At 41.9% G+C, this 26,295-nt stretch overlaps 1 protein-coding gene across 2 annotated transcripts in view; it reads left to right on the top strand.

The window, feature by feature from the left end:
* MED12L (mediator complex subunit 12L) overlaps positions 1-26,295 on the top strand; it is a 326,301-nt gene that overhangs the window by 31,322 nt on the left and 268,684 nt on the right. For both annotated transcript variants that reach the window (XM_082839059.1, XM_082839058.1), the window contains exons 3-4: positions 4,768-4,959; positions 9,536-9,695. In XM_082839059.1, the coding sequence (XP_082695185.1) occupies positions 4,768-4,959; positions 9,536-9,695 (352 nt within the window). The remainder of the gene's footprint in view (positions 1-4,767; positions 4,960-9,535; positions 9,696-26,295) is intronic.

Below are 26,295 nucleotides of genomic sequence, written 5' to 3'. Positions count from 1 at the left end.
CGCTGCAACTAGAGAAAGCCCGTGCACAGCAACAAAGACCCAATGCAGCCAAAAATTTAAAAATAAATAAATAAATTTATTTTTAAAAAAAGTATGTAGTCAGAGTGTTGTATTAAAAATTTCTTGAATTAAGTCTTTTTCCTTTGTGGTTATGTTAACAATTAGATATATAGATGGAATTTTCTGTTTGTATCCTTTAAGGTTTGTTTTCATCCTTTTTGAGTTATTTCTATTTTCGAATATTAAAATACTTTTTAAATTAAAGAAATCAAGCATACAGATGAATTCCTATTCTTGTTTTCTCTTAACCAGAGATAACCATTGTTAAAAGTTTGTGTATCATTTCAAATCTCTTTTTATATGCACACATGCATACACAAACATATGTAATTTGCTAAACTAGCAACTGAAGTATTATTTAAGTGATGTGAAAAAAAACAGAATTATTTTCTACAGATTGTCCTATTGACCAAACACAGTGTTTTTACTCTTTTTCCAATCTTGCTTGATACCTTTTAAACATCACAACTACAATTATGTATGTGTTGTAATTTGTTTTCTACTTTTTTTTTACTGTGGTAAAATTTACATAACATAAAATTTACCATTAACATATTTAAGTGTATAGTTCTTTGGCATTAAGTACACTCACACTGTTGTGCAAATATAACTACCATCTATCTCTAAACTTTCATCTTCCTTAACTTATGTACTTAAAGAAGAAGTAATATCATTTTGTGTGTACCTTTCCTTGAGGCTGAAGTATTCATATGCATAGTAATTAATGGATAGATAACGTTTCATCATTTATGTGCTGTAATAACTGAAACTGCTGGTGTACAGCAATTAGCCTATTATCTGTTTCTTATGGTTATTTATAAAGAAGGTATAGTCATATTTGAACATGTAGCTTTTGTTCTTTAGGATAAATTCCCAGCAGCATGTTACTTGGTTAGAAGGTGCATTAGTCTACTGGGGCTGCCATAACAAAATACCACAAACTGAGGGGCTTAAACAACAGAAATTTGATTTTCTGAGAAAGTTTATTTTCTCACAGTTTTGGAGGCTGGAAGTCCAGGATCAAGGTGTCAGCAGGTCTGGTTTCTCCTGAGGCCTCTCTTCTCGGCTTGTATACTGCTGCCCTCTCACTGTGTCCTCACATGGGCTTTTCTCTGTGTGCGGGTATCTCTGGTGTTCTCCTCCTTATAGTGGCACTAGTCATATTGGATTAGGCCTCACCCTTATGACCTCATTTAACTTTTTCTCTCTCTTTCTTTTTTGTTTTTTTTTACAGTAGGTCCTTGTTGGTTATCTGTTTTAAATATAGCAGTGTGTACATGTCAATCCCAAACTCCCAATCTGTCCCTCCCCCCAGGTAACCATAAATTCATTCTCTAAGTCTGTGAGTCTGTTTCTGTTTTGTAAATGAGTTCATTTGTATCATTTTTTTTTAGAGTCCACATATAAGCGATATCATATGATATTTGTCTTTCTCTGTCTGACTTACTTCACTTAGTATGATAATCTCCAGGTCCATCCATGTTGCTGCAAATGGCATTATTCCATTCTTTCTAATGGCTGAGTAATATTCCATTGTATCTGTGTACCACATCTTCTTTATCCATTTATCGGTCCATGAACATTTAACCTTAATTACCTCTTTAAAGGCTCTATCTCCAAATACAGTCACATTGAGGCTTAGAGCTTCAGTATCTGAATTTTGGATATACACAATTCTGTCCATAACAAAGTATGAACGCCTTGTGTATAGGAACTGCCAAATTGTTCCCAGTTGTATGAAGTTTTATGTCATTTTAAATAATTGAATAAATGGAAATAGCACCCGTTACCACTTCTGCTGCTCTCATCCTTCCTGTGAGATTTACTCAAGGATTCAAACCTTCTGAGGGGAATTTGATCTAATGAATATGAAATACATGACCTATAGTATAGCCCCTAAACTTTTTCATTTTCTTACCAAATGAATTACTTTCAAAATAGCTGTGGATGGATGGAAACAAGTTTTAAATTAAACCTTATCTCTCATACCTTGTCTGAGGGAGTGCAAATTGGTATAAACATTATGGAGGGTAATTTGACAATGCTGATTAAAATGACAGAATCATACAATCTGAATCCTGAAAATTCATCTGAAAGCTATAGCTGTACATGTATGAAATAACAAATAGGAAAGGCTATTCATTTTAATGTGATTTGTAATCGCAGAAGTTTGAAACAAATGTCCATTAACGGGGACTTGATTAAATAAAATGTGGTACATGCACACAGTACATTATTATGTGTCTGTAAAAATGAATGAGGAAGCTCTCCATAGACAAATATGGAAGGAAGGCTCTCAGACACTTACTCAATGTACATAACGAGGTATAGATATAAGAGAAAAATAATATATTCGTGTTTGTTCATGTGTATTCACATGAGGAAACTCTGGAAAGACACATAAGAAACTAATCAAGGTGGTTCTTTGGAGTTAGGCATTGGGACTTGGGAATGAGGCTCTGAACTTTTTCTCGATTTTAGAATAATGTGAATATACTGCTGATAGAATAAAATTAAGTGTATGATCATGTTTTGATTTTTTTCTTTTCTTTTTGAGTCCTAATGTGTATTTTCTCTGCTCTTGCTTTCTTGGGAATTTTGACTTTGTTTACATTTATGCAGTTGTTCGTAAGATTTGTTAGGAAGTAAAACATATATACAGCCACTATGTTCCATTGCTATTATTAAATACATAGAAAAGAGTATAACTGCAAAAGAGATTGCCCAGACTTTTTTTTTTTTTTTAAATTTGCCGTGTTCTGAATTCTTTTGGCCGTTACCTACACCAGGACATTTTTTTTTTTTTTTAAGAAGATGTTGGGGGTAGGAGTTTATTAATTAATTAATTTATTTTTGCTGTGTTGGGTCTTCGTTTCTGTGTGAGGGCTTTCTCTAGTTGTGGCAAGCGGGGGCCACCCTTCATCGCGGTGCGTGGGCCTCTCTCACTATCGTGGCCTCTCTTGTTGCGGAGCACAGGCTCCAGACGTGTATGCTCAGTAGTTGTGGCTCACAGGCCTAGTTGCTCCGCGGCATGTGGGATCCTCCCAGACCAGGGCTCGAACCTGTGGCCCCTGCATTAGCAGGCAGACTCTCAACCACTGTGCCACCAGGGAAGCCCCCCAGACTTTTTTTTTTTTTTTTTAAATACAATTTTTGCAAATCCCTTGATTTGCAAAATCAGTGATTGGCTTGATTTAATTGAATAGTCTTTTCAGATCACCGTGGCTATTCTTCTTTGACAGTACCTAGACTAGTTTAAAAATTTTTTAATGTCTTTGTTTATTATGATTAAAATGCTCATACATGATTGCAAATAAGAGATCTTTTAAATATGAAACAATCTACATAGGTAGGTATTTCGTGCCATTGGTGCAAAGACCAAATATTGATTGAGAAATTTAAAATTAAACAATTTGTTACTCTTGGCTCCTGTTTTCAAATAGCTGTTTTTTTGGTGAATTTTTGCATTTAATTCTCTGGACATTCTGCAAACTTTGCTTAAAAAAGAATACTATGAAGTTGTTTTAAAAAAATAAGGTTCAGCCTTTTTTTCTAATTACTATAATTTTTATTGCCATATTACCTCAACACAAAACAGGCTTTTTCACTGTACCTCAATCACAAGGATCAAGGGATGCCAATTCACATTAAAAAAATGTTTACCAGCTTTTCGCCCTGGTAGATAAACTTGGCTAATTGCTTCCAACTGCGTTCCACCCTATAGACTAATTGTTTATTGAGTCATGAGCATTAACTAAGGTAGTGATTCTTATTTTGCTGCAGCAGGGTAGCTATTTTATTTTAATCACGGTTGCCACTGTCTGCTAACCTTATTGAAGGTATTTGTTAGAAATTGTTGTCCACATCCTGTTATTAGAGAATTTCCAGGGGACAAAATGTGATGCTGTGATAGGATTCTTGGAAATTCCAAGAGGTTTTCTGTGGATTCATTTAGTTTTTAGATATTACTCAGTCCCCTTCCTTCTTGTCCCTTTGTCTTTCCTTTGTCCTCTTTTAATTTGGTTAATATGAAAATGCCAGTCATTCACAGGAAGCTCCCTTTGCTACTTTGTTCCATTCAGAGCAAGCCACACTAGCTTTCTCTTTCTAAACACTTGTACTCATGAAATTGGCAGCCCAATCAAAAATGTTGAATATTTAATTTAATTGAACCTTTTGTAATTTTCCATGTAAATAAATTAGATTTCTCTAGACTTTTTTTTTTAAAAGCACTGAGTGTAAATACAGAGTTTCCTTTCCAAATTTATGTGCTATTAAAATGAAACAAGAAAAAGAATGATTACTGTGTGATTGCCAGGTTCTGATCTTGTATGCAACACCTCTCAGGAAAAAGATTCTCTTCAAATGGGTGTGTACTGTGAAAAAGGAGAGGTTCATCTAAAGATGAAAGCAGAACCCATCCTCTTGAAATTTATTCAGGATATAATGAATTTTATAGGGATTTTCAGAGACCCTTCTTGTTTCCTTGAACTACTTGTTAGTAGTGAAACAAAGGTGCTGTGGGAGTTTCTGCATTATGTTAGTGTAAGGAAATCACAACTCTTAGCTTCAAGGACTTAAATTCCCATTTTATTTTCCAATGGGCTCTTTGAAGATTTTCTATTAAAACAATAAAAATAAACTACTGATATGTACGTTACTAACATTCTTGCTTATTGTCTTTAAACTCTGTTTTCTCTTCCACAGATTGGAGCCTATTTTAGCAGCATATTAGCTGAGAAACTAAAGCTTAACACTTTCCAGGACACCGGAAAGAAGAAACCACAAGTTAATGCTAAAGATAATTATTGGCTGGTTACTGCTCGATCCCAGAGTGCGATTCATAGTTGGTTCTCTGACTTAGCAGGAAATAAACCACTTGCTATTTTGGCAAAAAAGGTATTAAGTATTTCTTGCATTGTTTTAATTGAGGCCTTATAGAAATGAAAATATTTGAGATAATGTTCAAGTATATATTTCTTTTCCCCAATTCTCTCCAAAACTCCAAGTCTCAATGGCAGGTATCCTGCACTAGGTGTGTGCTGCACATAGGCTGTTTCCCCTTCATTTTGATGGCATGTGGTGCCTAGGACTTCTAGAGACCTAACCGTTCTACACAGGAAGCTGTTGATGTGGATATTAGGTAGACAGGGTTTTAAAATCAAAAACAGGCAGTGAGACTTCATTTATTTCTGTTACATTTTCAGTTTTTTAGGTCAGGATGTCCAAATGGGTTAAATAGAAATCCTTGCTTTAATGTTATTTCCTTGTCTTGAAAAGTACCCATCCAAATTCTTAAACTAACTCTTCTTCCGAACAAGTGAGATGAAAGATAGTGATTCCGTGTGTGCTTGAGAACCGTCTTTGAAAAAGTTTCAGTACAAAATGGGCGGGTTTATTCATAGCTCCCCGCTTTTTTGAGGAGGGGGAGGGAAGGGAGGGTTCTTTTAAAAATCTTTGCCTTTGATCATTTTCCTCACGTGGGAAATACTGCACAGATTCAACAATCTTATAGTCCCAATAGTACAAAATGTCTTTTGAAATTTAGATGAGAGCCAGAAACCTCCCTCTTAGTCTTGATCTCTGACTTCTTACACACCTTTCAAATAATCCCCAGGTCTTTCTCATCTCCCCTGAAACCCTTTAGTTTTAGGGGAGCCCATCTTCTATTCTTAAGTTTTCACGAATGGCTTGGTGCAGGCCCAGGTTAGAGGAGAGCTCCTTCGTGTATTTACGTTTTTGTTTTCTAAAGCACCTCTTTGAAAATAGTGCCTGTAGCTCCCGTGGGCTTTATTTTGCCCTAGTGTCGGAGCCTTGCGTTGCCTTTCATAGATGTTAGTGCTTAAAGGCAACCGAAATCCTTGCAAAGCAGACGATCAGCGGAACCCTCTCTTGCTACTCAGGTAGTGCCTCTGTCTCAACACAGGCTGGACCACATAGCATTTCTTTTCCATTGTTGACCGTTTACCACGTGTTCCCACTGTGGCCTGGGAATTGTATCTGAAGGCTGCAGAAGTCAAAGGCCATCCTTCAGTATCTGATGGCTTTCTACCAAAAGTTCATACCCTCCATGTTGGTTAGTACCTTCAACTCCTATGTAGCCAGCCTGACATCTTTCCTTTTAGGTTTGCCTTTTTTGTAAGCTTTTAGAATGCAGTTGTTTTTTTTTTTTTGGTGGTGGGGGGGGGATATTTCTTGAAAGGGAATACTCATGAGGAATTGATGCCCTTGCTTTAGGGGTGTAATGGTCTCTCATCTTTTAAGAGGGAGATGAATTATGGTGCAGTGTATTAGCCGTTGTTCTTCTCTCTTTATTAGGAGCTGCCTCTGGCCAAGTCAGGTGTCCCTCAGGTAAGCCCTGACGTTAATTCTTTGCAAAGTTAAAGATGTTTTCTTTGTCAAACCATTGAATATACTTTGAAGTATTCATTTCTTGGGCATTTCAAGAGTCACTCCTTCCCATCCCTTCCTCAGCATTTCATCTTCTTGAGGTGGCGAAAACTCTTTAGAGTTGGGTAAAAGATTGCATCCTCTGTGTGCCCTTCATATGAGAAAGTTTGAATACCTCTTAATTTCTGGTATTTATCTGCGAGATGGCTTGATGTAGAAGACCTTCCTTTTCCTGCTGAGATCCTGAGTCACCTTCCGGCTCTGATCTAGCGTTCAGAATAGTTTCCTGTATGGGATGGACAGGTTTCTGGACCCGGTCTTCCGTTCCTATAGAGCTCCACAGCACTCCAAGTATTTAGCCACAGAGAGGTCAACAGTGGTCTGTGAAAGGCCTTTGAATCCAATCGCGGTCGTAGTTAGATTTGGAAAAGGAGACTTCTTGCTCCTGGGGATATCCTTTTAGCTCTTGAACGGTTCACTAAGAATGATGTGTTCACTTCTGGTGACTTTGATTACTGTGGTCTCTGGAATTTCCATTTGCTTCTACCACTGCTTAGCAAACAGAGGGTGCTGACAGAAAGGAGAATACAGGGAGAGAAGCGTTACAAGGGCAACCCTTTGGTGGGTGGAGAGCCATGCTAGGTGTCTTAGTTTTCTTCTGGTACTTAGATGCGGTTCCACCTTGATTGAGAAACCAAACCGCTGCCCAGTGGTTGCCTGGGTTCAGCTACAAGTTGAAGTCAGATGGTTTCTTGGCTGAAAATGGAATCCATCCCTGTAGGAAGTCATACTTCAGTCAGTGTAAACATATTTTCCTTCCTGAGTTGGCCCAAACTGTAAATGTGACAAAACCATCAAAATGTGTCTTCTTCCTTAATTAAATAACTTTCTTCACATATGTTCTTCTGAATGCGAAAGCCCTTGATTTGAGCCAACCCTTTTTCTTAGGGCTCTGCCAGCAGGGACAGTGAGCTAGAGGTTTGCCTTATGCTGTTCATGTAAGACTTAGCTTTGTTTGCTGCTTCGTGTAAACATTTCACATGCTCAGAACGCGCCCCCCATCCCCGGCCGTGCCTTCTTGTCAAACGCTGTTCAAAAAGAAATCCTTTAGGCTTCTATAAAGATGCTATTGGTAATGTTTCTTTGGAGATGCTAACGTTACTTTCTGCATTTGCCTGGTTTTTAGGCCTCGATCTTATATATAGTCTTCTGGTACGTCTGGCTGAGAGGGAACCTGACCGTGGCAGCTAAAATGTAACTCCCTGATACCATACTGTATGTTCTAGTGAAAACCAGCAGCTCCGGTCTGGAACTGACTGTATAAGACGGTGCTTTTCTTGTCCCTGGCCTAAACGACAGTAAACCCAGAGCCTTGTGCTCCGTGAAAGATGTGCCTTGTAAGTTAAATTTTCAGGAAGTTTTCTAGGTAACATGTATCACCGTGATCCACAGAGAGGAGGTTTTATAGCTTTAGCCCGTGTCGCTTTCACCTCCCTTTTATATAGTTCTGTGGTGTGCCGTGTAGTCGCCTTTGTCATGGGGGAGGTTATGTTCTAAAGTCAGCAACCAAGGTAGGAACTGCACATGATCAAAAGTCTATTACATTGCCCGTAAAATGCAGTATATGGACACACTGCATCTCAGCGTCCAGCCAGGCAGCTTTTCTGTATCGCCGGAGCCGCTTGATGTTTCTTTGGGAAGAACCAGGTGAAATAGCTTGTTTTAAAGAGCTGGGTAACAAAAAACACTTACTTTTAAATTCTGGGGTCACACTTTGTTCCAAGACTGCGAATGGTCAGATTTGTAACATATGTATAATGCAGAAAAATCCACCAGCCGAACCATTGGCTAACTAAGAGAAAAATGCCATGCTCCACGAACCAGTTAGCCGGTTTGAAGCTTTGATTTTCAACACAAGATCGAGCGAGACTTCGGGGCATAGAGACCAGGGCTAGTGATGTCCATGGTTGCGGGTTTCCAGAATCCTCTTAGGAGAGAGTCAGGTCCATGGCCTGAGAACACATTGGGGGACGCGGAGAACTCCTTGAAACTGGAACTGGCAACAAAATGAAAGTTGTTGTAACTTTGATACATGTAATTCTTTTGCTTTCTCCTTCTCACGCCACCGTGAGGTGGCCAGGGTCGGTATTGTCTCGTTCATAAATGAAGAGCCTGGGAGTCATGGGTTTAACCACCACAGGCTGGGGCCACGACTCGCAGCACAGGGGTGCTCATTGCTGGGGGCGGGGGTGGGCACGGCCTGCTTCTCCATCTCACTTTTCCCATCCTGCTGCACTGCAGCCAACATCCTCTCTGTCCGCTGCGTTACCCTGTATTCGTAACTTGGATAGCTTATGTATAGATTAATGGGCTATTCCTAGGGTATTTATGGGGAATTCTAGAAGACCGGATTAACTCTTTCGAGCCATTCAGCAGAACATTGAGATACTAATTTGCTAAATAGTACCTTTGTGGCCTGGAAGAAATAATTAACTGCCTCAAGTGCCCACTTTCAACCAGTGAATTAATTACACAGCTGTTTCTAGCTCAGTGTTTATTAGGCAGATTCACTGATCCATCATTTTAGCCTCTATGTAAAATCTTGGTCTAAAGGCACTTTTAGAAGCTTTCTGGAAATTGTTATTCTTATGAGATGTTACAATCAGAAAGCTTTATACAGAAATGTTCTTTGATAAAATGTAGAGTGGGGATAGCTTTTACTTTATCTGTCCCTTCCAATTTTGAGATATAAACTCCTTGGAGGACTGTCATGAGATTATTTCCCCTATTTTGCTGATACAACGAGTAGCTTTCAGCATCTGAGAGTTTGAAAATAATTTGTTTTTATAAATAAAGCACAACTGATAAAACTGTGTTGCCAATGTGCTAAACATAGTTTTGATTCTTTTTTCTTAAAATTCGCTTAAAATTTTTTTTTAAAGTGACACGTGCCATTTAAAAAAAGGATATGGTTTTTCATAGCCAGCAGGAACTTAGAGTCTCTTTCTCTTGCTTCCCCTTTCTTTAGGTTGGCCTAGCGATGAACATAATATGTGATTGTTATAAATATATTATTTCTTTTTAGGTTCCCATCCTTAGTAAAAAAGAAGATGTTTTTGCATATCTAGCTAAGTATTCCGTGCCAATGGTTCGAGCAACGTGGCTGATCAAGATGACTTGTGCCTATTATTCTGCTATTTCTGAAGCGAAAATTAAGAAACGTCAGGCTACTGATCCCAATTTGGGTAAGTGAGACAGTATGATACATTTTACGTTACCCTGCCTGCACCTTCCATAGCCATCCCAGAGAGGTGAGTCCCGCGAGGGTCCGTTAGTGAAGGTAAAAGTCGCTTGAGGTGTGGATGGAGTGCCGGTTCTGTTCACCCAGGCACAGATTCCTCGTTCCTGAGTCAGCAAGTCCTGTTGCTCTTACCTCCAAAACGTGTCCTGTGTCTGAACACGTCACCACCACAGTTCCTGAAATGCTGCTCCAAGCTATCCCCTCTCTTGGCTGGTGACAGTGGCAGCCTCCTAACTGGTCTCCCTGCCTATATTTTTGTTACTTAACGTTCTGGTCTCTCCACAACTGCCACACTGATTGTTCAGCCTAAATCAGCTCGTATTGCGTCCTTGTTTATAACTTTACAGTAGTTTCTCATTACAATTAGAATAAAGATCCACATTCTTTTTTTTGGGGGGAGGGTGGAGGTTTAAATTTTTTATTTATTTTTTTAACATCTTTATTGGAGTATAATTGCTTTACAGTGATGTGTTAGTTTCTGCTGTATAACAAAGTGAATCAGCTATATGTATACATATATCCCCATATCCCCTCCCTCCTGCGTCTCCCTCCCACCCTCCCTATCCCACCCCTCTAGGTGGTCACAAAGCACTGAGCTGATCTCCCTGTGCTATGCGGCTGCTTCCCACTAGCTGTCTGTTTTGCATTTGGTAGTGTATATATGTCCATGCCACTCTCTCAGTTCGTCCCAGCTTACCCTTCCCCCTCCCCGTGTCCTCAAGTCCATTCTCTACATCTGCGTCTTTATTTCTGTCCTGCCCCTAGGTTCTTCAGAACCACTTTTTTTTAGATCCTGTATATATGCGTTAACATACGGTATTTGTTTTCCTCTTCTGACTTACATCACTCTGTATGACAGACTCTAGGTCCATGCACCTCACTACAAATAACTCAGTTTCGTTAAAGATCCAGATGCTCGCCTGCAGCTCCATCCGTGGTCTGCCCCCTCTTTCTGCGATGTTCCGGCCACACAGCCCTCCAACACGTGTGCTGCTTCCTTTCCTGGGCCCCCCTCTGCCTTTCCTCCTCACCCTGTACTTGAGTTGCTCTTCTCTAGACTATCTGCAGCCTCCTTCTCTTCACGAAGGCTTTGGCTCCAGTGTCATTTCCCCAGTAGGCTTTGCCTGCCCACCCAGCTAAATAGCATTCTCTCTCTAGACTATCTGCAGCCTCCTTCTCTTCACGAAGGCTTTGGCTCCAGTGTCATTTCCCCAGCGGGCTTTGCCTGCCCACCCAGCTAAATAGCATTCTCTCTCTAGGCTATCTGCAGCCTCCTTCTCTTCACGAGGGCTTTGGCTCCAGTGTCATTTCCCCAGCGGGCTTTGCCTGCCCACCCAGCTAAATAGCATTCTCTCTCTAGGCTATCTGCAGCCTCCTTCTCTTCACGAGGGCTTTGGCTCCAGTGTCATTTCCCCAGCGGGCTTTGCCTGCCCACCCAGCTAAATAGCATTCTCTCTCTAGACTATCTGCAGCCTCCTTCTCTTCACGAGGGCTTTGGCTCCAGTGTCATTTCCCCAGCGGGCTTTGCCTGCCCACCCAGCTAAATAGCATTCTCTCTCTAGGCTATCTGCAGCCTCCTTCTCTTCACGAGGGCTTTGGCTCCAGTGTCATTTCCCCAGCGGGCTTTGCCTGCCCACCCAGCTAAATAGCATTCTCTCTCTAGGCTATCTGCAGCCTCCTTCTCTTCACGAGGGCTTTGGCTCCAGTGTCATTTCCCCAGCGGGCTTTGCCTGCCCACCCAGCTAAATAGCATTCTCTCTCTTTTTCACCTTCCTCCCAGTTATGTTCTCATGTGTTGTTATTTTATTCACAGCACGTTTCTCTGTCTGAAATCATCTTTTAAGATTTTGTGTGCGTCATCCTCTCTCTCGGTCTATCACACGCACACGCACACGCACGTGCACAGACACACACACTGGTAGGTATTTGTTGAATGAACTGAGGGGAAACTCCTTTCAGTCAGAGTTTCTGCTCTTTTGGTGACTAGACAGTGACTCCTTGAGGCGGTGCTGAAACATGCTTGATAAAAGGTTGGATGCTACATTAGAACTGTGCACAGAGAGTTGTATATAAAGAGTCCATGTAAAGATTAGGTTTACAAATAATTCTTCATGACATGGAAACGTGCTTATGGTTTTATAAGGCAGACCCCCAACTGCAAAGCTCTGAGGGGCAGGATGGAAAGCACAATTGTCCTCCACTGCCAGGAGGCACCCTCGGGGGAGTGAGTCAGGGCGTGGCGCGTTTGGGAATGGTAAAGGGGCCTCCAGGAACCGGAGAGTGGGGACATTCTAAAAGCATGAACACAGAAATTCAAAACAAAAAATGGCCTGATTCCATGGCTGCCACCTTTGAGTTCAGCATTATCTCATGTGTGTCAAAATAACAAGCAAAAATGAACTGTACTTAAAAAACAAAACTGTGTAGTGTATATATATAAATGTCGAGAAAAAGGAGGAAATAATCCACAAAGTTAACGATGGTTGTCTCTGAGTCTCTTTTCACGGTAGTCTTGTGTTAACTACGTGTCTGTTTTTTTCATCAGCTTATTATTTTATTGGGGGCAACAAAAGAAGTGTCCCTTTTTTATTACTAAAGTAGTTATGTTCTCATTACAGTATTTTCAAATGGTGCTGAAGTAGATACAATACAATGTATAAATTTCTTTTCTCCCTTGCCCATGTTTGCCTTCTTGAACTTTCCTTCCTTCATATACAGACACATATGTGCAATTCTTCTTTTTCTCGTTCTCTCTACCTGTCTATATCTATCCGTGTATCTATTGCATTTAATAATAATTCTCCCCATAACCTGGATATCTAGTTGCTTCTTAGCCATCTCTACTTTGATGACGAATAGGCATCCGAAACCTAATGTGTATCAAATCAAAGTTGATTTCTCACCATCCCGAAACTTGTTCCTTCCTCAGACTTCTCCTTAGTGAATGTTATACATAGCCATCAGGCGAATAAGTGTAAAAGACGTATTGTCATTCTGGGCTTTTCGCTTCCTCTCGAAACTCTGCATTTACTCCCTCAGCAATCCTGTTAACTTTACTTTCAAAATCGAATCAGAATCCAACGAGGTATTCCTGCTCCCGCGGCTGCCACCGTGGCCCAAAGCACCAGCAACCCCACCTTCGCCGGTGCTTTTTATTGCAGGGCCTCCAGCGGACCTTGTTTCTCTTCTTGCCCCTCTGATGACAACTGTCCAGTCTGTGGTCAGAGTGATTCTGCTAGGACATACATCATGGTTCCCGCCTGTGCTCAGCATCCTCTCGCGGCTGCCTGTCTCTCTCGGGCGTGTGCCTCAGCCCGCACCAGCAGCCCGTATGCACATCGTGACCTCAGGTATTGACCCGTGGCTGCCACTCTCCCTCTCGCCCCCGGATATCCCCCTGGCCTGCCCTCTCCCCCACGGCTGGCTTAGCTCACAGGGCACTTCCTAAGAAAAGCCTTCTCGTCACGTCCTGCTTCATTTTTCTTCATAGCTCTTAGTGCCATCTCATTATATTTTAATTTATTGATCACCTATTTCTACTGACCCTGAGCTGTACTGATTCTCCATGAGATATTTTGTCAGATTTGTTCCGTGCTGCATCTCCTAGGACAGTACCTGGCGTACAAAAGATGCTCAGTAGTTTTAACGATAAATACATGAACAGTTAGGCTTGAAGCGTTTGTGTGTATGTTTGTGCATATGTGTGCATGCCTTTTTTTTTCTTCTCATTTTCTAATTTGCTCCAATTTGTAATCCTTGAAACCTTCAGCATTGCTAGCTATAAGGGAGAGACTACTCTCCATTCCTTAGATGCTCTTCATATTTTTTGGTAACTTGTTCCTGTTTTCCTTGATATTCCATTTAATCTGATTTTAACTGTCATGAAAAAAGGTGATCATGCAGGAATGATTCTGCCAAATGAAATGTGAACAATTTTAGGACAAATGAAAGTCTGATGGGCACTCACGATTTGTGAAGAACACGTAGTTAAGAGTTTTTAGGCCTCCCAGATATGAATGCATCACCAGGACTGTATGATTTCCTCTACCAAATGGAGGGAAGCCTAGCTCCAGTGTCTAGCTCAGAACATCATGGACTTCTTGTTGGATTCATTACTTTTGCTGTTAATTTCCTTACCAGTGTGATCAGTTGGTTTCGGGAGGGGATTATTTTCTAACCACCCCCCCCAAGCTCAAATTTCTATTATCTGCATACCCACAACAGATAGTTGATTAGGTTCACCCACTAGCTGTGTTTTCTCTTGTTTCATAAGCCACATAACACACGATTCCATATTTCGGCTCAGTTTATTTACAAAGTGTTACATGGTCTTTACGATTATTCTTTTTTTTTTTTACATCTTTATTGGAGTATAATTGCTTTACAATGGTGTGATAGTTTCTGCTTTATAACAAAGTGAATCAGTTATACACATACATATGTTCCCATATCTCTTCCCTCTTGCGTCTCCCTCCCTCCCACCCTCCCTATCCCACCCCTCTAGGTGGTCACAAACCACTTAGCTGATCTGCCTGCGCTATGCGGCTGCTTCCCACTAGCTATCTACCTTACGTTTGCTAGTGTATATATGTCCATGCCACTCTCTCACTTTGTCCCAGCTTACCCTTCCCCCTCCCCATATCCTCAAGTCCATTCTCTAGTAGGTCTGTGTCTTTATTCCTGTCTTACCCCTAGGTTCTTCATGACATTTTTTTTTCTTAGACTCCATATATATGTGTTAGCATACGGTATTTGTCTTTCTCTTTCTGACTTACTTCACTCTGTACGACAGACTCTAGGTCCATCCACCTCACTACAAATAACTCAATTTCGTTTCTTTTTATGGCTGAGTAATATTCCATTGTATATATGTGCCACATCTTCTTTATCCATTCATCCGATGATGGACACTTAGGTTGTTTCCATCTCTGGGCTATTGTAAATAGAGCTGCAATGAACATTTTGGTACATGACTGTTTTTGAATTTTGGTTTTCTCAGGGTATATGCCCAGTAGTGCGATTGCTGGGTCATATGGTAGTTCTGTTTGTAGTTTTTTAAGGGACCTCCATACTGTTCTCCATAGTGGCTGTACCAATTCACATTCCCACCAGCAGTGCAAGAGTGTTCCCTTTTCTCCACACCCTTTCCAGCATTTATTGTTTCTAGGTTTTTTGATGATGGCCATTCTGACTGGTGTGAGATGATAGCTCATTGTAGTTTTGATTTGCATTTCTCTAATGATTAATGATGTTGAGCATTCTTTCATGTGTTTGTTGGCAATCTGTATATCTTCTTTGGAGAAATGTCTATTTCGGTCTTCTGCCCATTTTTGGATTGGGTTTTTTTTTTGTTTTTGAGCTGCATGAGCTGCTTGTAAATTTTGGAGATTAATCCTTTGTCAGTTGCTTCATTTGCAAATATTTTCTCCCATTCTGAGGGTTGTCTTTTGGTCTTGTTTATGGTTTCCTTTGCTGTGCAAAAGCTTTGAAGTTTCATTAGGTCCCATTTGTTTATTTTTGTTTTTATTTCCATTTCTCTGGAGGTGGGTCAAAAAGGATCTTGCTGTGATTTATGTCATAGAGTGTTCTGCCTGTTTTCCTCTAAGAGTTTGATAGTTTCTGGCCTTACATTTAGGTCTTTAATCCATTTTGAGCTTATTTTTGTGTATGGTGTTAGGGAGTGTTCTAATCTCATACTTTGACATGTACCTGTCCAGTTTTCCCAGCACCACTTATTGAAGAGGCTGTCCTTTCTCCACTGTACATTCCTGCCTCCTTTATCAAAGATAAGGTGACCATATGTGCCTGGGTTTATCTCTGGGCTTTCTATCCTGTTCCATTGATCTATATTTCTGTTTTTGTGCCAATACCATACTGTCTTGATTACTGTAGCTTAGTAGTATAGTCTGAAGTCAGGGAGCCTGATTCCTCCAGCTCCGTTTTTCGTTCTCAAGATTGCTTTGGCTATTCGGGGTCTTCTGTGTTTCCATACAAATTGTGAAATTTTTTGTTCTAGTTCTGTGAAAAATGCCAGTGGTAGTTTGATAGGGATTGCATTGAATCTGTAGATTGCTTTGAATCTGTAGATTGCTTTGGTAGTAGAGTCATTTTCACAATGTTGATTCTTCCAATCCAAGAACATGGTCTATCTCTCCATCTATTTGTATCATCTTTAATTTCTTTCATCAGTGTCTTATAAATTTCTGCATAGAGGTCTTTTGTCTCCTTAGGTAGGTTTATTCCTAGGTATTTTATTCTTTTTGTTGCAGTGGTAAATGGGAGTGTTTTCTTGATTTCACTTTCAGATTTTTCATCATTAGTGAATAGGAATGCCAGAGATTTCTGTGCATTAATTTTGTATCCTGCTATTTTACCAAATTCATTGATGAGCTCTAGTAGTTTTCTGGTAGCATCTTTAGGATTCTCTATGTATAGTGTCATGTCATCTGCAAACAGTGACAGCTTTACTTCTTCTTTTCCGATTTGGATTCCTTTTATTTCCTTTTCTTCTCTGATTGCTGGGGCCAGAACTTCCAAAACTATGTTGAATAATAGTGGTGAGAGTGGGCAACCTTGTCTTGTTCCTGATCTTAGTGGACATGCTTTCAGTTTTTCACCATTGAGGATGATGTTGGCTGTGGGTTTGTCATATATGGCCTTTATTATGTTGAGGAAAGTTCCCTCTGTGCCTACTTTCTGCAGGGTTTTTATCATAAATGGGTGTTGAATTTTGTCGAAAGCTTTCTCTGCATCTATTGAGATGACCATATGGTTTTTCTCCTTCAGTTTGTTAATATGGTGTATCACATTGATTGATTTGACTATATTGAAGAATCCTTGCATTGCTGGAATAAACCCCACTTGATCATGGTGTATGATCCTTTTAATGTGTTGTTGGATTCTGTTTGCTAGTATTTTGTTGAGGATTTTTGCATCTATGTTCATCAGTGATATTGGCCTGTAGTTTTCTTTCTTTGTGACATCCTTGTTTGGTTTTAGTATCAGGGTGATGGTGGCCTTGTAGAATGAGTTTGGGAGTGTTCCTCCCTCTACTATATTTTGGAAGAGTTTGAGAAGGATAGGTGTTAGCTCTTCTGTAAATGTTTGATAGAATTCGCCTGTGAAGCCATCTGGTCCTGGGCTTTTGTTTGTTGGAAGATTTTTAATCACAGTTTGAATTTCAGTGCTTGTGATTGGTCTGTTCATATTTTCTATTTCTTCCTGATTCAGTCTTGGCAGGTGGTGCATTTCTAAGCATTTGTCCATTTCTTCCAGGCTGTCCATTTTATTGGCACAGAGTTGCTTGTAGTAATCTCTCATGATCCTTTGTATTTCTGCAGTGTCAGTTCTTACTTTTCCTTTTTCATTTCTAATTCTATTGAGTCTTCTCCCTTTTTTTCTTGATGAGTCTGGCTAATGGTTTATCAATTTTGTTTAGCTTCTCAAAGAACCAGCTTTTAGTTATATTGATCTTTGCTATTGTTTCCCTCATTTCTTTTTTAATTATTTCTGATCTGATCTTTATGATTTCTTCTTTATGATTTCCTTCTGCTAACTTTGGGGTTTTTTGGTTCTTCTTTCTCTAATTGCTTTAGGTGCAAGGTTAGGTTGTTTATTCAAGATGTTTCCTGTTTCTTAAGGTAGGATTGTATTCGTATAAACTCCCCTCTTAAAACTGCTTTTGCTGCATCCCATAGGTTTTGGGTTGTCGTGTCTCCATTGTCATTTGTTTCTAGGTAGTTTTAAATTTCCTCTTTGATTTCTTCAGTGATCACTTTGTTATTAAGTAGTGTATGGTTTAGCCTCCATGTGTTTGTATTTTTTACAGATCTTTTCCTGTAATTGATATCTAGTCTCATAGCGTTGTGGTCGGAAAAGATACTTGATACAATTTCAATTTTTTTAAATTTACGAAGGCTTGATTTGTGACCGAAGATATGATCTATCCTGGAGAATGTTCCATGAGCACTTGAGAAAAATGTGTATTCTGTTGTTTTTGGATAGAATGTCCTATAAATATCAATTAAGTCCATCTTGTTTATCTTTTAAAGCTTGTGTTTCCTTATTTAATTTCATTTTGGATGATCTGTCCATTGGTGAAAGTGGGGTGTTAAAGTCCCCTACTATGAATGTGTTACTGTCGATTTCCCCTTTTATGGCTGTTAGTATTTGCCTTATGTATTGAGGTGCTCCTTTGTTGGGTGCATAAATATTTACAGTTGTTATATATTCTTCTTGGATCGATCACTTGATCATTATGTAGTGTCCTTCTTTGTCTCTTCTAATAGTCTTTATTTTAAAGGCTATTTTGTCTGATATGAGAATTGCTACTCCAGCTTTCTTTTGGTTTCCATTTGCATGGAATATCTTTTTCCATCCCCTCACTTTCAGTCTGTATGTGTCTCTAGGTTTGAAGTGGTTCTCTTGTAGACAGCATATATACGGGTGTTGTTTTTGTATCCATTCAGCCAGTCTGTGTCTTTTGGTTGGAGCATTTCATCCATTTACATTGAGGTAATTATCAATATGTATGTTCCAATTTTCTTAATTGTTTTGGGTTTGTTATTGTAGGTCTTTTCCTTCTCTTGTGTTTCTTGCCTAGAGAAGATCCTTTAGCATTTGTTGTAAAGCTGGTTTGGTGGTGCTGAACTCTTTCAGCTTTTGCTTATCTGTAAAGGTTTTAATTTCTCCATCAAATCTGAATGAGATCCTTGCTGGGTAGAGTAATCTTGGTTGCAGGATTTTCTCCTTCATCACTTTCAGTATGTCCGGCCAGTCCCTTCTGGCTTGCAGAGTTTCTGCTGAAAGATCAGCTGTTAACATTATGGGGATTCCCTTGTGTGTTATTTGTTGTTTTTCCCTTGCTGCTTTTAATATGTTTTCTTTGTGTTTAATTTTTGATAGTTTGATTAATACATGTCTTGGCGTGTTTCTCCTTGGTCTTATCCTGTATGGGACTCTCTGTGCTTCCTGGACTTGATTAACTATTTCCTTTTCCATATTAGGGAAGTTTTCAACTGTAATCTCTTCAAATATTTTCTCAGTCCCTTTCTTTTTCTCTTCTTCTTCTGGAAACCCTATAATTTGAATGTTGGTGCGTTTAATGTTGTCCCAGAGGTCTCTGAGACTGTCCTCAGTTCTTTTCATTCTTTTTTCTTTATTCTGCTCTGCAGTAGTTATTTCCACTATTTTATCTTCCAGGTCACTTATCCGTTCTTCTGCCTCAGTTATTCTGCTGTTGATCCCTTCTAGAGTATTTTTATTTTCATTTATTGTGTTGTTCATCATTGTTTGTTTCATCTTTAGTTCTTCTAGGTCCTTGTTAAATGTTTCTTGCATTTTGTCTATTCTGTTTCCAAGATTTTGCATCATCTTTACTATCATTACTCTGAGTTATTTTTCAGGTAGACTGCCTATTTCCTCTTCATTTGTTAGGTCTGGTGGGTTTTTATCTTGCTCCTTCATCTGCTGTGTGTTTTTCTGTCTTCTCATTTTGCTTATCTTACTGTGCTTGGGGTCTCCTTTTTGCAAACTGCAGGTTCGTAGTTCCTGCTGTTTTAGATGTCTGTCTCCAGTGGCTAAGGTTGGTTCAGTGGGTTGTGGAGGCTTCCTGGTGGAGGGGACTGGTGCTTGTGTTCTGGTGGATGAGGCTGGATCTTGTCTTTCTGGTGGGCAGGTCCACGTCTGGTGGTGTGTTTCGGGGTGTCTGTGGACTTATTGTGATTTTAGGCAGCCGCTCTGCTAATGGGTGGGGTTGTGTTCCTGTCTTGCTAGTTGTTTGGCATAGGGTGTCCAGCACTGTAGCTTGCTGGTCGTTGAGTGAAGCTGGGTGTTAGTGTTGAGATCTCTGGGAGATTTTCGCTGTTTGATATTACGTGGAGCTGGGAGGTCTCCTGTGGACCTGAAGTTGGCTCTCCCACCAGAGGCACAGCACTGACTCCTGGCTGCAGCACCAAGAGCCTTTCATCCACATGTCTCAGAATAAAAGGGAGAAAAAGTAGAAAGAAAGAGGATAAAAGAAAATAAAGTTATTAAAATAAAAAATAATTATTAAGAAAAAATTTTTTTAAAAAAGAAAAAACGACAACAGAAAATGGACGGATAGAACCCTAGGGCAAATGGCGGAAGCAAAGCTATACAGACAAAAATCTCATGCAGAAGCATACACATACACACAAAAAGAGGAAAAGGGGAAAAAATAATAAATCTTGCTCTCAAAGTCCACCTCCTCAATTTGGGATGATTTGTTGTCTATTCAGGTATTCCACAGATGCAGGTACATCAAATTGATTGTGGAGATTTAATCCTCTACTTCTGAGGCTGCTGGGAGAGATTTCCCTTTCTCTTCTTTGTTCGCACAGCTCCCGGGGCTCAGCTTTGGATATGGACCCGCCTCTGCGTGTAGGTCGCCGCAGGGCGTCTGTTCTTCGCTCAGACAGGACAGGGTTAAAGGAGCCGCTGATTCGGGGGCTCTGGCTCACTCAGGCCGCGGGGTGGGAGGGGCACGGAGTGCGGGGCGAGCCTGCGGCGGCAGAGGCCGGTGTGACGTTGCAGCAGCCTGAGGCGTGCCGTGCGTTCTCCCGGGGAAGTTGTCCCTGGATCCCGGGAACCTGGCAGTGGTGGGCTGCACAGGCTCCCCGGAAGGGGGGTGTGGATAGTGACCTGTGCTCGCACACAGGCTTCTTGGTGGCGGCAGCAGCGGCCTTAGCATCTCATGCCCGTCTCTGGGGTCCACGCTGTTAGCCGCGGCTCGCGCCCGTCTCTGGAGCTCCTTTAAGCAGCGCTGTTAATCCCCTTTCCTTGTGCACCAGGAGACAAAGAGGGAAAAAAAAGTCTCTTGCCTCTTCGGTAGCTCTAGACTTTTTCCCGGACTCCCGCCTGGCTAGCCGTGGCACAGTAACCCCCTTCAGGCTGTGTTCACGCCGCCAACCCCAGTCCTCTCCCTGCGTTCTGACTGAAGCCTGAGCCTCAGCTCTCAGCCCCGCCCACCCCGGCGGGTGAGCAGACAAGCTTCTCGGGCAGGTGAGTGCTGGTCGGCACCGATCCTCTGTGCGGGAACCTCACCGCTTTGTCCTCCGCACCCCTGTGGCTGTGCTCTCCTCCACAGCTCCGAAGCTTCCCCCACCTCCGCCACCCGCAGTGTCCGCCAATGAAGGGGTTTTCTAGTGTGTGGAAACCTTTCTTGCTTCACGGCTCCTCCCATTGGTACAGGTCCCGTCCCTATTCTTTTGTCTCTATTTTTTTCTATATTTTTGCCCTACCCAGGTACCTAGGGGGTTTCTTGCCTTTTGGGAGGTCTGAGGTCTTCCGCCAGCATTCAGTAGGTGTTCTGTAGGAGTTGTTCCACGTGTACATGTATTTCTGATGTATCTGTGGGGAGGAAGGTGATCTCCGCGTCTTACTCTTCCGCCATCTTTCCCCTTTCTGTGATTATTCTTGAGTATTAAAAAGTGTGAATGTTAGGGCTTCCCTGGTGCGCGGTGGTTGGGGGTCCGCCTGCCGATGCAGGGGACATGGGTTCGTGCCCCGGTCCGGGAAGATCCCACGTGCCGCGGAGCGGCTGGGCCCGTGAGCCATGGCCGCTGGGCCTGCGCGTCCGGAGCCTGTGCTCGTCAATGGGAGAGGCCACAACAGTGAGAGGCCCGCGTACCGCAAAAGAAAAAAGAAAAATGTGAATGTTAAATCCATGAAGGTCAATTGCCTACTGTCCTTTTCTCAGGGTACGGTATAAAAGCTTTGACCTAAAAAATGCTTAAGGCTAAAAATATTTTAAAATTGTGTGAATTTTAGAACCTCACCCCTAACCTTTTAGGTCTAGCATCTCAGAAAGAGCTTTGGGCTGTACTCGTCTTGGCTCTGGTGCTACGTGTCTGGGTGACTGAAAGCAAAGTCCTTAGTCTCTCCAGACATGGGTCTCCTCAACCTTGATCCAATCCATGGTCCACGTGGCCTTTAATTGCCATGGTCTTCAGCTTTTCTTTTTTTGACCTTGACATTTTGAGGGGGACAGGCCAGTTATTTTGTAGAATGTGCCTCGGTTTGTATTTATCCAGTTGCTCATCATCAGATTCTTGTTAAGCACTTTTGGTAGGAGTATCACGGAAATGATGCTGTGAGTGTCTCGGTATTTCCCATGGCATTGTCCCAGTACCAGTGGTGCTAACTTTGAGCTTTTGGGTAAGGTGGTGTCTATCAGGTTTCTCCACTGCAGAGTTACTGTTTTATCCTTTGTGATTAATAGGTAATTTAACTAGGTAGATATCCAGTTGCTCTTTCTATATTCTTACATGTGTTTTAAAAACGCAAATGTAGTGTACTATTTATACTGTATGAAAAGAGCACACAGTTTTAAATATCTGATCTTGGTTTGCTGTCATTCTGTTACACCGGGTATCTCTCACTTACTACTTTGTCTTTAGCACCTTCTTCAGCTTCTTTAAGCAAATTACACAGTGCCTTTGGAAACATTTGACTGTGTAGACATGGCCATAATGTAGCAAGTTTCACACTCCAAGCAAGCTATACAGCCAAGCAAGTACACGCATATATATGTGTTGAATTGCATTAAATTGCATACACTGCAGATGATTAACTTGCAGTAATAGTTTCTGTGTTCTAGAAACCATTCAGCACATTTGGGGCAAGATTGACTATTGAGTGTCACCCTCTTGTGGCGTTGGTTTTATGGCTTCCATTGTCTTGATGATTGTTCTTAGGATTTGTGAAGTGTTTTCAGTAGAAATGGCCTTTATTCCTTTGTAATAGAAACATATGTTTTATTTTCAGTTCCCACATTCAGTGTTGGAACAGAGCTCTACAGCACTGCTGTTTGATTTTATTGAAGAGAGTTTTTCCTAATGTTCAGTGGGCTAACAGTAACAAGGAAGCAGGCCTGTTGTGTACATTGTTTAAATGTAGCAACACAGAAATCTTCACTGTCATTATGCAGAGTTACAGATCTAAAATGTAGAGTAAGTGAGTTGCTGCCCTGGGGAGCTTGCAGCGGGCAAACACATACCTAGTGCAGTGTGTACCCAAAAGTGAGAGGGGCGAGAGGGGCCTTGGGTTTCTGGGTGAGGTTGCATGTGTAGTTTCAAGGTGGGGGGGCAAAGAAATATTTGACTTGTACAAATCCTAACATCAGGGCAGAGATTTTAAACCAGAGGTGAATTAGGGAAGCTTGGAAGAAGAGACTTTAATTCTCCCTCTTTATGAGACCTGAAAAAATAAGAGGTTATAGGTGGACATGATGTTTAGAAAATGCCGTCTAATAGATAAGTGTTAAGCGACTCGAGGGAAGGAATACCAGACGTGATACATATTTGGTTTCCGATATTTTTTGGAATTGAATGAAGTTTCGTTTTTAGAACAAGAATATTTAACTGTCTTAAGTGTTTTGAGCTCACCAGAGAAGAGCATTTAAAATGGGCTAGCCAAGGGAATTCCCTGGTGGTCCAGTGGTTAGGACTCGGTGCTCCCACTGCTGGGGCCCGGGTTCTCCCCGGTCGGGGAACTAAGATCCCGCAAGGCGTGCGTCGCAGCCAAAAAAAAAATATATTTTTAAATAAAAACCAATCAGTCAGTAAAATGAGCTAGATAATACTTAAAAATAAAAAAAAAGTAAAACTTACACAGAGTTATATAATTAAAATCTTTGAACAGATTTGGAAATGGGACTGTGGTAAATAACACAGAACCCTGTACGTTTATTTGTAGGAATTTCCCCAACAGTCAGGAGGAGTCTTGCCGTTCATGAGTTATGTGAGTTCATCATATAACTCTAGTATGTACTGTTATACCATTCTTGCTAACGCTGTAACAGTGGCTGTCCCTCGAGCGGTTATGGACCCACCCTCACTGCGGCGGGCGGGATTTTGGCGCACCCGACAGCCCTAGATTGAATCAGCTCTTGACGCGTCCTGTGAAAATGAGCTTTCCAGCCTTGGGGATACCTCCTCCTTTTGCCGTTGGGCCCTACGACGGTGTTTCCTGTGGGCTAGTGTGAGAACAGCCCTCCCCAGGGCCACCAGGGTGGCTGTGATGTGCCGTGGTACCGCCTTCCCCCTTTCTTAGTGAGCGCTGGCTCAGCTCTCTGTCTGTTGTCTGATTTATCATTCAGGAGCCCTGGGAGGAAGTTCACAGATGAAGACACTGATGTGCAGGTGGAGGACGGAGCCCCTTAGCTCGTGCGTCCAGACCGGGCCCCGGAGTCTGTGCTGGGCGCTGTGCTGGTCGGTGGGGACGCAGGGGAGAATGTGGTCACTGCCCCCCGGTGTTCACAAGTGGGGGGAGGGGGCACACAGCCAAACACTGCAGATATTAGAGGAGGAAGGAAGCGCAAACAGCGAAGCGCGTAAAATGCGGAGGGAGTCCCGAGGGGCTCGGGAAGCCCGGGGAGGTCGCAGAGGAAGCGCCGTCTGAGGGCAGTTTTGGAAGAAGCAGCGCTGCCTAGGAGGACAGAGTCGGGGTCTGTCATGCAGGGAAGGGCATTTCTGGCAGAGGAATGGCATCTGCGGGGGAGTAGGGCCATCAGGCGGTTTGACGTGGGACCAGGGTTTACTTTGATCTGGCGCGTCAGGTCCCCGTGGGGCGGTGTGGAAAGGCCGTGGGGAGGCGTGTTCGCTAGAGCGGCATGATGGGGCGCCCTGGAAGGGCTTCTCACTACTATGACTGTTGTCATCACACTCCCCCGCAGCTTCTTGTCTGTGCCATGGGCGTGACTGACAGTATCTTCTGAGGATGAAGTGAGTCAGTACCTCTGCAGCGTTTAGAACAGTGTCCACCACACTAAGTGGCCGGTAAATATAGACCGTTAATAAATAGTATGCAACAACTGCACTAGGACTGCGGTCATCACGAGCCAGTCTCCGCTAATTATTGCAGGCATTGTGCTGGGAACTTTACAGACATTATTTGGAATCATTACAACGTGCTTTCAACGTAGGTTTTATTATTCCATTCCGTGTATGCGGGGCCCAAGCCTCAGAAGTTAAGTCACTAGCTGGTGCACACAGAGTGGACCTACTAGGAGATGTCTGCTCTTTCCTCCCCATTGTGATGGTTGCCGGGGGCATGTGCATGTTGTAGGTCTGGCCCCGGGAGGCAAGGAGCATCGCTAGGGAGAAGGGTGCGGGCAGGGAACAGGCTGCAGGACTTGGGGGCTGTGGGCAGCATCAGAGGAGCCAGAACTCCTGTGCTCGCGGGTGCCACGGGGAGCAGGCAAAGCATAGCAAAGCCCAGGGGGCCAGAGAGACGAGAGCCAGGTGAAACTGCTTGCAAGACGAGCAGCTCTAATTCTGGCTAGGAATTGTTGGGTGTTCAATATGGTGAAGAGTGACAAGTCATATCATGGGCATGAGGGCTTTTTTGGGGAAACAGATTAGAAGAAGCTTAAAATGCTTCGTGGTTAAACTGCCCAGGGAACTGCTCTCTTTACCCCCAGTTGTTTCCTCTGTACCCCTGAGGCTTTGTTGGGTTGGGCGTTTGGGGTGGGCGAGAGACTTTTCTTGGTTGACTGTGCTCTTGGAATCACCGTCCTTATCGCCCCCAAAATGCGTAGAAGAAACAGCTCCCTTTCTTGCTCAGTGGGTAATTAATTTGTGACATATTCATTGAGCCATTTGGACTGCAAAAATAAGCCCCGCTCAACACATAATTGACAGTCTGGTTTCTTATCGGAGCCAGCCAGCTTACATTCAGTTCGGGTCCTTGAAGACGGTGCATACTTTTTTTGATTCCAGGGACGAGTTTTGAGTTTCAAGTCAAGATTGCCTCCACGTTTACACGTGTTCCTTGTATCTTATTTGTCATAAAGGAGATATCTGCCTTGTTTACTATGAAAATAACCCTGAAGGCTGGACAGATGTGCTTGCATAAGCATAATTTAAATTCATGCTTCACCTAGGCGTGAAAAATAGGTTTTAATTGGTGAGGGAACTCTGGCTATATCCAGTAAAAACCACTCTCCAATAGAAGGAACAGGACCTATGGGTACTACTTTGGCACGTGCAACCGTTCCATTCCTTTCACCTGAAAGTTGTAGCGTCCATTGATGAACCGAGTCCAAAACCATTATTTCACTGGGAATGGCTAGATGTTGGCATTCTTCTGTAAAAATGGACTTTCCCTCATCAGCTGTGATAAATCATAAAATTCTTTCTAAAAAAAAAAAAGGCAGAATAAATGCTAAATTCTTTTCCTTTGAGTATCAGTTTTCAGAGTAAGAATTGCTGTCATTGCACATTTAGTTCTTTAATAAATGAGTTTCTCCTTTTTTGGTTCTTATTTACAAAAATGTATCTTTGGTCATTGTTACGGGCTTACTGATATTCCTTCATTCAGCATTTTGCAGCCTGTTATACTTGTTGTTCATTTTAGTGTTCCAGTTGTCCCAAAGGTGGCCATTGGAAGATGTTTGAAGCTCTTTTGTATCCTTTGACATGACACCATTTGACTTAGAGCACCTCCTTCTTTTTTGGCACAGAAAGCCTCCCAGGTTCATCTTGTACTTTTCCTGCCTCAGGTCTGCAATCAGCCGTTTCTTT

Source organism: Leucopleurus acutus (assembly GCF_964270905.1).
Source record: "Leucopleurus acutus genome assembly, chromosome: 5".
Classification (NCBI taxonomy): domain Eukaryota; kingdom Metazoa; phylum Chordata; class Mammalia; order Artiodactyla; family Delphinidae; genus Leucopleurus; species Leucopleurus acutus.
The sequence above is the reverse complement of the archived record's forward strand: the minus strand, read 5'-3'. Positions and strand labels throughout refer to the sequence as shown.